This window comes from Bombus pyrosoma, linkage group LG4 (genome assembly GCF_014825855.1).
Source record: "Bombus pyrosoma isolate SC7728 linkage group LG4, ASM1482585v1, whole genome shotgun sequence".
Taxonomy (NCBI): domain Eukaryota; kingdom Metazoa; phylum Arthropoda; class Insecta; order Hymenoptera; family Apidae; genus Bombus; species Bombus pyrosoma.
This window is the reverse complement of record NC_057773.1, coordinates 9,775,685-9,786,302: the sequence shown is the minus strand read 5'-3', so window position 1 is coordinate 9,786,302 and position 10,618 is coordinate 9,775,685. Positions and strand designations below refer to the sequence as shown.

Below are 10,618 nucleotides of genomic sequence, written 5' to 3'. Positions count from 1 at the left end.
ATTCCCTAATGACTTTTGCAGTTACCGTGCCGCGACGTTCAACGGAGAATGATTTAAATAATAAATTAAAAGCTTGTCACATTTGTATTTGGTAAATTGAAACGATCAATTCGATGGTAGCAGGAAACCAGCAGCTGGCGGCCGCAAGGGTTAGTGGAATTAGTGGAAGGAGCGAATCAAGCTCTTTTAAATGATTAAAGCGAGCCAGTGTGGCGCGGAGCGACGTGATTCGATGTTGGCGATGCTCATCGATTCCGTCGTATGATCAAAGCGCGACCCGTGGATTAAATTTTTGAATGGATGGTAGTTACCGTTGCCGAGTGAAATCAAAGAAACGAGAAAGGGAGAATCAAAGGATGGTATGCGTTAAGCTCATTTCGTCACGTACCACTAATTGCGTGGAATAGTTCTACGAAGAAATTTCCAGCCCTGACCGTAACAGATCGAGAGTCTCTCAAAGTGTAGTAAAGTTTTATCGTCTGTTAAAATTAGAACAGTCTCCTTTATATCGCAAAGTTACGAATTAAAACATCTAATTGAGCCTATTGACGCAGTGACGCCCATCGTCAGAATAATATTTTATGTTTCTTAAAAAATATCCAGCCAAGTAGTAAGTAAGCTAAGTTGTAATGAACTATGAGACGAATTTTAACGTTTCTGTCTACTAACAAGTTCCAAGTATCTTGAGCATAAACATTGCGTTAACTACGCCGTATACACGCGCTCTAAATATAATTATACAAGCACAACTGTTAACCACTTAACGCGAGTAAATTAAGACAGTTGCAGTTGCAACGGAAGAGACAATTAAGAGAACATTAGCCTCGTGTTGCACAATGTTGATGAACCTTGGTTCGTCGATAGACTGCTTTTAAAAACGGAGGATCTCCACTTTCAGGAGATTTTACCGCAGACATTCCGTTCTGTTCGAGTGTCATTAACGGGAAGTAGCTTAGCCGCTCGTTCTCGCCGCTAGAGTGGATTTTGCAACTCGAGCTTGTCTACTTGTTTTACGCGTGTCACCGTTTCCAGGGGAGGAGGAAGGGTCGATCGTGTGTCAGCGTGTGGATGTGCGTGCACACAGGGAAGGGCAGCAGAAGAAACACTCGTGAAAAAAGGGAGAAACGACAAGGAAAGGGGGTGAAAAACAGTGCAACAGGGGGAGAAGGTTGGTCGTAACGACGAATAGAATAGGGGTATAAAATGTCGCGAGGAAGGCGTGTTTGGTCTCCCGCAATTTCCACGGGATCGACGAACCCAGCCAGCCGGCTTATTAACTTTTATGAGGGAACACCAGGCGGACGAGTGAGAAAAGGACAGAAGGAACACCACGGAGGGAAGCACCGCGTTGAAAAAGAAGCCACCGAGCACCATTTGCAGTTCGCGAAAATATTCCGGCACCCTTTTCTCAACGGAATACACCGAGGGTTATTAATTTCTCTACGTTAGCCCGATTCAGGCTACAGGTGCCCCTACAGGATATATCGGAGAAAATATTACGCTAAATATCGGTATGTGAAACACATGATTCTATAGGAAACGTGTACGTAATATCGGAATTCTTACTGAGCGACTGTTTTAATGATTTCATACTTCAATCTTCCAGTAATCGTTCTAGTCTCTCGAGTACGAGATGAAAGATGTTTGACAAGGCAGGTGTGAAATGTAAGAAGATAGGTCGAAATGCATCGGGGAAAGGGAATGAAAATGTGCAGGAACGAATGAGAAAGGAAAAGCAAAGGAAGCGCACGAAAAAGTTGGAGTTGCAAAGGAAAAAGTCTGATGTCATCGAGCTTTGTGTAATGCCGAACCTGTCCCTGTGAGTCGTAATATCGAGTCGATTCTTTGCCTATCCTCCGTTCCTGTATTATCGCGAATTGGATACGCATTGACGCGACATTTTTCACTCGAAACGACCTATAGAAACGTATCCAGCGATGCGTTAGCTTTTTTACTTTAGACACAAACGGTCTTTGTTTCGCGTGTATTATTTTTTTCTCCCTCGCGTCGGCGAAGGTTGCACGCGGAATATGAAGCCACGTGGAAGCCATTCTCGTTAAAATTCACGCGTATTTCGATTCCAGCCGAGAGATCTCCAATTATGTTAGGTATTCAGGCGAACGATTTCGTTAGTGTTTGATAAACAGTAGTTAGCAACGAGTTCCGATAAAATCTGCCGAAACGTATCGACGCGATCGCGCTTCTAAATTAAAAGTCAATATGAGCGCCGGTTCGCTAGTTCGTTCGCATCACGGATATCCGATCAATTCGTGCGCGCATTATGAACGCAGATCTCGGAAATTTCCGCATCGGATGAACGCAATACTTCTTTTTTCTCTCTCTCTTTCTCTCTCATCCTCTACCTTTTTGAAAGAGATTGTTTCGAGCCGATGAAACGTTCGTAGATTAGCACGTTTCGTGGCCTCGCTGTTGGCACCGTTCTTACCGGTAATTTGTAGATAATTTTCCCCACCTGACTGCAGCCAGGTTGCCGCTGGCGAATTTATGAACTAAACAACGCAAACCGACCGACGCTCGGATTCTCTTTGTTTGTATTCGCTGTGCGTAGCTAAAAAATACCTGACTTTCTGACTATTCCTTTTCGTTTCTTCCAGTGCGCATCGACGTTTTCTCCTCATGAGAAAATGACCACAAAAAGGCCGGGAAAGAGACAAACGGGCGGAAAAAAGGAGAAAAAATAGGAAGAAAAGAACGGAAGAAAGGATAAAGAATGGGACGAAGGAACGATGGGGTTCAGCCAATTACCTACATCCTCTGGCAAACCATTGGCATGGTTGGTCCATTTGAGAGGTTGCAATTTTCTCTATTCTTGTACCGACGACCACAACGAAGGCCACTGGCCATCACGAGTTTCTAAAAAATTTGTACGTCGCGGGAACAAACTGAACCGAGAGGTTTATCGCGTTTTGGCTCGTGTAACAGGACAGAGCGGTAGGCATCAATTTCGAGGCACGCTCCACGACGGATATTCGCGGCATAGTATCGTGTATTTTGATTTGCTGGATTCGTTATCGACTGCCCCCGTTTGCGACGAGGGTGCTCAGTGCTTGGGATTAAGAGATTTCGATGGGGAATTTATGGCGCGGGCTTCTTCGCTGCCGGGACTTCATAAATACAACGCTAGGTAGTTCGGAACACAACCCTGCTTCGTAGATCGGACATTCGTTTCGCTGTCGTTAGTTCCAGTTATTTTCTTAGTCGGAGCAACTGGTGTAAAATATTTTCTCGTTACTTTAATGTCTGTATTTTGTGATGGTTTATCGGTAGGAGAGGAGAAATCAATAGAATCGCTCTTCCAAATCATTGAGATGATAAAAGCCGTTTCGATACGCGAATTTCGAGATTCGGGGAATATTATGTCGAGCTTGCGAGTCTTTGGCCTGGTTCTGGATATATGTCTCGCGTGTGATTCTGTGTCACCACGGGCGTCAGCGAATTTTGAGTTCTCTGTGGAATATGTAGGAGTCGGTTGGCGTGCAGCGCGCGTTCCTTGTCAACGATCCAGATAATCGCAAATATTCCACCGACACGACGTTATTTTCCTCTTGAAACCGAAGAAAATTAGAAATTGAAACCGAGTTCGTTGATTTCGTCGGATCGCTCGTAGCGAAATAGAATTATGCCAGAGGCGTGAAATTACATTGAGCATTCAGCATTATGAAACGGTGGTTCGTGTGAACGGAGCTTAATGTAAAATAAACGAAACAGCTCGCGAGGTCGAAAAATATCCGGCAATTTAAATTGTTTTCCTGGATTGTTGCAACGTTTCGATGGATTTTTCCAAGTCGCGAGTTTACTATGGTTATACAAACATTCGATCGATTATCGGCAAACTGTGTAGCATCCAAGATGTTTATTTTAGATTGCTACTAGGATGGAACAAAGAAAGCGGAAAGTGGAACGACAAATGGAAAATTAAAGAAAGTGAGTCACCGGAACGATAAGGCCCGAAGAGAGGGAGGTAGAGGTAAGACCTTTGGGAAAAATACAAAGGAAAAATCTATATTTTTATACATATATGTATTTTATTTTCATATACATATATTTTTATCTCGTATTTCGTATTTACCTGTCTGGAATCGTGCTTCACGGAGTGGAATTATCGGGGACAGTACAAAGTGAAGAGTATCGAAAACCACTCGAAGGAAAAACGAAGTAGAGGAGGATATGCATAAAGAGTGGGCGTACAGTGGAGGGTTGGTTCCATTGGTGCTCCAAGGTAATTAACTAAAGTGCCGTTACAACGTAATACAGTCGAGCGAGAAAGCCGAAAAAGCGGGAAAAAGTAAAATACAGAAGCACGTGACACAGAGAACGCTGTGCCGTTGGATCAAGAGAATCGAGTCGTCTCTGCCTTCGCGTGTTTTACTTTGCCTCGCGACTGCGGCCAGCGCGTGTTGTTGCCTCTGCTTTTAAATCGAATCGACGAAGAAACCGTTCGTTGCTAATTTAATAAAACCATCAGCCACGATGTACATTTTAACGAGCCTCTACCTGTTGTTCCGCGATCCAACGAATTTATTCGCGTCGCGAGCGAAGGACAAACGAAGTCGGATGGCCATTGCGGCGTACCGAACGGGTTGAAATTCCACGAGAAAATACCTAACAACGAACGGAGGCTTTTAATACTGCAGAGAGTCGTGATTCATCGATTAGGTATATGCGGGATCTTATTATAAATATCTTTTTTTAGAGAAACCACCGTGGCGCCTTTGAAAATGCGCGTCGAGTTTTGCATTGTGAACCGATGGTCCAAACGTTACAATGTCGTTTTGGTTAATGTTCAATGTCCATCTCTATAAATACTCTTCGTAAGCAGCGCGCGTTACGTCGGTTGTGCTAGTAGTGATTGATCAATTGTCGAGGTAAGTCGAACATAGTTATTCCACTGGCAAACATTGATCTTTCGTACGCGTTCGTTGTAGTTTGACCCCCACGTCTCGTAGAACTGTCACAGTCGATGCACTGGCTATATAAATTACTCGAAGCATCGCAGTTATAGAATCATAATCTTGGAATTTTATTTATGTTTTCCTTGGAAAAATATTTTTACGATTAAGGTACATATAATACGTAGAACGCGATAATCGTTTGCTCGTATTTCTTCCGAGTGTTTTTCCGAATGTGTACATATATCAAAGAAGTAGTTAAAGCCAACTGATAAGTTCTTTTTTCAATTGAGCGTATCTGCTGCTATAATATCTTTATTTCCGCAAATCATCTTCATTTCGACGGATGTCACTGCTATTTTGGGGAGAGATAATTCTTTTAAATCATTCGAATGATTTCAGAGTTTTCTCGTAACACTGTAAACTTCCGAAACTTTGTACAAGTTTCAACATTCTTATCGCGTTAACACGAAGGTCGCAATAGCAAGCGTGTGACAGGGAAACGTTAGAGAACATGCACGCCGTCATTTATCCATACACAATCGAGATACGTGGTACCATGAACTCTTTTAAGCTTCTAATTCCAACTGCAGCGGTAAGCCCGGAATAGCGAATCATCGTTAGTCGTTACAGATTGCGTCATAAGCCTGATCTATTACGTAAATGTCAGGCGCGTACGAACAGTGTGACAAGTAATCACTTCCCAGTTCACTTTTGCATTCCTTATCATATCGATATCTAATCGATTTTCGATTTTTTATATGTGGGATGGCAAAGTAAACCATAATTTTAATTCTTTCAATAACAAGTACATAGTTCTACATTTGGAACTTGGACTGTGACAAATCGATAACGAAAATATGGCTTTTTGCAATAAATTATATGGATAGCTTTAACTATGCAAATAACAGCTGCAATTATTATGCCTACCATGTTTTAACTACAACATAAAATGTTTTTAATGCTAATGTTTACAGTAGATAATATTCACGATACTGGTATCGACGTTTCGTTAAACCGTAACTAAATAGCAGTGCAATTTAAAACTTTGGATTTATTTAATAGAGCTTCTAGATTTTTTAAAGTTATCAATACAGTGAAAATTCTATATTGTTTATGTGTACATCTTCATATGTTTGATCTTCATATCAGCATTGTACGATATCATCGTGATATATCATGATATCAGCAATATGTGATTACAATTTCTTGGACATGCAAAATGAATTAAATTTATTTATCTTTTGATGGTAGATAAATTACGTTTGACTTATTATTATTAGATAAAATATTGAATATCGCCGCGTGTCCCAAAATACTGTCCCTCTTTAAATTAAAAACATTAACGTTATTCAAAAGTGATAGTAGTTATCCGTATAATAGTAAACGCCAATAAATTTCCTCATTCGATAGACTTTTTTTGTTCACAATCCTCCTTCAAATATCTATGTTATTAATAGAACATTGTTACGCATAAACAATTTCTAATCGAATTGTACACTAAAGTGTTATATACTTGTGAATAATAATAAAAAAAAAAAGAAAAAAGAAAAGAATGAAATATCATATTGAGTTAACAAGCAGGTGGCAGCAGTTCGAGGTCATGGTCAAATTAAAATGGAACTCCCGTTAAAGAAATAGAACTGTTCGAAGTGACACACGTTTTGTGTGTAGTGGGATCCGTGGTTTCAGCGGCGAATCTGACGTCGGTAGAAGAGGAGGGATATACATATAGCCAGTTCTCGAATAGTAGTCCGTCAGAGTACCGATCATCTTTCGAAGAAGAGGAAAGTTAGTGTGTGTGTGTCTGAGTCCTACCGAGAACTGGAAACTGTTCAATCATGTGGATTACTGGAAACCGAATTATTTGTTTACTTTTCCTGGTGATTCTAACGTCTTGTTCAGACGCTAATAATTCCACGGTGCCAAAGAATCAGCTGAAAATCTTGGCGGTCTTCGCTCACCTCGGTAAGAGTCATTTCGACGTGTTCAAACCGCTTCTTGAGCAGCTAAGCCGTCGAGGTCACGACTTGACGGTAATTTCTCATTTTCCAAGAACTGAGAAGGCGATCGCGGAGGAACCTTTGCCCACTTACAAGGATATTAGTCTGCGAAATGAGGAACTCGGTGTGTTTGTAAACGTGGTCGATCTACATGCGATTGACAGTCCCTATTTTCAAATATTTACTGACTTATACATGCTGTACACTATGTCGGGATTGGTTTGCGATATTGCCCTGAAGAATCCAGAAGTAAAACAGTTGGTCGACTCTGGGAAGAAGTTCGATCTGATGCTTGTCGAGAGCTTCAATACCAACTGCTTCATGGCGCTCGTACACAAATTTAACGTGCCTTTTATACAAATATCCACTCATCAGTTGATGACATGGGCCATCGATGATTTAGGAGTTTCCAACGAGGCCAGTTACATACCGTCGATGTTTACTCGATTGCCAAGGCCAATGAACTTTTTCCAAAGAATGATAAACGCGGTATCGGCATTCGTAACAACGATGGTATTCCGCACTGTGTTCAATTGGCGCGATTACTCCGTGGCAAACGAATTTTACGGTCCGGGAATTCCGGATTTGAAATCGATCAGTAACAACGCATCACTCATGTTCGTCAACACGCATTATTCTGTTCACGGTGCTATCTCGTTCCCGCCGAATGTGATCGAGGTAGGTGGAATTCACATCTCACCGAAAGTGAAACCCTTGCCACCGAAAATTAAAAAGTTTTTGGACGAAGCTCACGAGGGTGTCTTGTATTTTAATCTCGGCTCGATGGTGAAGACGGCCTCCATGCCGGAGGACAAATTGAAAGTGTTTATCAAAGTTTTCACCTCTATACCTCGAAAAGTGATTTGGAAATGGGAAGTGGATGGCATACCGGGTAATTCCGGATTGGATAATTCCAATAACGTCCTTATAGAGAAGTGGCTGCCTCAGTACGACATATTGAGTAAGTATGATACTTTATTCCCTTATTATCTCTTTTTGCTATGTTTTTCTAGTCTTGATTGATAGTTTCATATTATTACGCGTTACTACGATATTTGGAAATGGTATTTGGAGTAACCTATAGCGGGATAATAGAGCGGCAAAAGTCAGCCTAGTATTATGTGAAAGTAATGTCTTGTAGTATCGTGTTCGATGCGAGCGTACACGATGCTCGTTTCGCTGATACGCGGGCATTAGAATCGTGTTTCATCGATAGACCTCTATGTTTTCTAATAGCTTGCCCCTTACTGGAACAGTATAATTTTACAAAAACTGTAGAGAGCTTTCGCCTCTAAAGGTTTTATCCGGATTTTCCATTTTATTCCAATACAAAAGAAGCTTCTATATGATCGTTATCAGATATAGGCTTTACAATGCGACGTTTCGTCGTTGCGTAACAATATACAAGCTACTTGTCGTTGAACGAGATAAACAATGAATCATTGTTTGTTCCATTAAAATCGTCCGGTTATTCGCATGCCTGCATTTTCCGAACTGTATCCGCACGCTAACGAATCCGAGTGTCTCCTTCAAATTTTTCGTCGCGTGCACGTTAATTCTCATTTTTAACTCGTTCCACAACTCTGACACGATATGCATAATTACAATCAGCAGTTTGACGGCGAGTGCATATATTGAAGCGTGGGTCGAAATCTAGAAACGTTTTACTTATGAACCTTTTGCCGTTGTCGTTCATAAGTGGTCGATAAATAAATTAGATTCAACGAATTACAAGGTCGATTTATCTTTATGCGCCTGGTACAGTCGAAAGATTTAAATTGTTTATAAACGCTTCCTCCATTTGGAATTTTGCGAGTCAGCATTGCCACTTGTGCCATTATCAACGGTCGAGTGGGTCGCATGAACGCGTTGTTTCTTCTCTCGATCGCTCCTATTTAGACTGTTACTCCATTTTTCTTCTTCCACTTTCTTCTCATCGGAGCTAGAGCATTGCCTTTTACACGGTGCGTTGGATATAGCAAGCTTATAGATCGCGTTATAAATCGTGTTGGAATCGGTTTGCTCAACGGTGCGGCGTACAGATCATGCAGCGACGCGACGTTGCGCGAGAAATGGATCGGTACTAGGAATCGAAATTGAAATTCCATGCCGCTGGATCGAGCTAATCGAAACGGCCCTTGGAAATCGCGGCGAAATATAGGAAGCGTATTTTGGGCGAGGCAGCGGGCCGATATTTGCCATAGCGCGACGGCCGCGATTCCGAGCATCAAACAGTTTTGAAACTTTCAAAACGGTATGCATAAAGGAGGAGCTTTCGTTGCCTCGAAATGATATCGCCTCATCGATGCCCTATGTGTTATGCGTATACGCGTCATCGTCGATGATTGAACATCAAATTATTTTTCGATCTCGAAATTATTTCGGCGCGTAGGATGACATCGCTTTCGACGCGGCCCTGATCGACTCTCTGTATTCGATTAATCGTGATTACCGTTTGATATAACGTTCTCTCGAGCAATTATCGGTTTCTCGTGATATGCAATATTCCATGAAATATTTCACCATCCATGATATTTCGTACCACGCAATCCTGGACATCGAAGGAAACGATTTGAAACGTTGTCAAAGTAGAACATTCACGTTCTCAGATCGTCTTCCTTTTTGGCTTTCTTCTAGAAGGTAGTTATTTCGTCGAGGGTGCGGTAATTATCGCATCGAAAGGACACTCTTAAATAATTTCTTCCTGGAACCGATGTGGTTGTCAAAGGAGATTCGTTTAAAGAACGTCATACTGTCCTGTCAGTCTCGAATACAGCAGACCCTGGCGCGGATGTTCTTTCGACGAATTGGTTGGCCAAGAACGAAGACACGGGACCACCGAAACTCTAACAGTAAGTAGTTTCGCAGCTCTTGGCCACTGTCGAGTGAAATGACATTAATTAGGCAACTCGCTAACGACTTGCTGGCAACATAAATCACCGTTAAAACCTCCGGCGAAGGATACCTTGGTGTCGCATTGTTCCTGTCGGTTCTTCCATCCTCTTCCGCGATGGAACTCTATCCTGTAACTTGGATACTAACGTGGTCAGCCTTGTGGCATCGATCTCTACTTGATCACGCACACATGCTCGTGAACCTTCTCCTCTGATGGCGCAAAAACCACACGTTGTCCGATGTTGTTGTTCGATTACGAAATTCCTTACGTAGTGGAATTACATCACGTGCGTTGGCCATATTTCACCGAATAATCTTGTGCGACAGAGATAAGCTTAGTCATCTTTATCCATTGTTCGTATTTTAAATAACTTGTGTTAGTCGTGTCATGGGTACAATTACGATATACGCGATTGAAATGACTATGTATATTGGTGTTTTTATTCTCACGAATAATGACACGTACATAACACTGGAATAATATGCCTAATATGCTTGTACACTTTCCTATTAATTTTACAACGGGCTCGTCGTATGTCGTGAATGTACAATTTAGATAACCACGATATCTACGATATCATTCGTGACGTATGTGTGTATTACGAAATATCATTCATGCCTCCTTTTCATGCATCTAGTCGTCACATTACGTTACGTTACACCGCCCTGCCTTCTGATCAAACCTTACTTTAGGATATGGATGGATCGGCGTATTATGTAAGTTTTGTTTAATGCTATACGATCGTACAGTATTACACGTACAGTCTGCCTGGAAAATAAGTTAACGATTGACATCTATGGGTAAATGAA

The 10,618-nt window shown here is 41.6% G+C and overlaps 1 protein-coding gene across 2 annotated transcripts in view; it reads left to right on the top strand.

Moving 5' to 3' along the window:
* Nucleotides 1–1,613: 1,613 nt before the first annotated feature.
* The window catches only part of LOC122566754 (UDP-glucosyltransferase 2-like), a 31,237-nt gene continuing 22,232 nt past the window's right edge, over nt 1,614–10,618 (top strand). Inside the window, exons 1-4 of one of the 2 annotated variants that reach the window (XM_043724454.1) lie at nt 1,614–1,819; nt 2,616–4,240; nt 4,715–4,886; nt 6,495–7,874. In XM_043724454.1, the coding sequence (XP_043580389.1) occupies nt 6,752–7,874 (1,123 nt within the window). In that variant the 5' untranslated portion in view covers nt 1,614–1,819; nt 2,616–4,240; nt 4,715–4,886; nt 6,495–6,751. Of the gene's footprint in view, nt 1,820–2,615; nt 4,241–4,714; nt 4,887–5,119; nt 7,875–10,618 lie in introns of those variants that run through there. The other variant, XM_043724455.1, reaches the window with a different exon arrangement.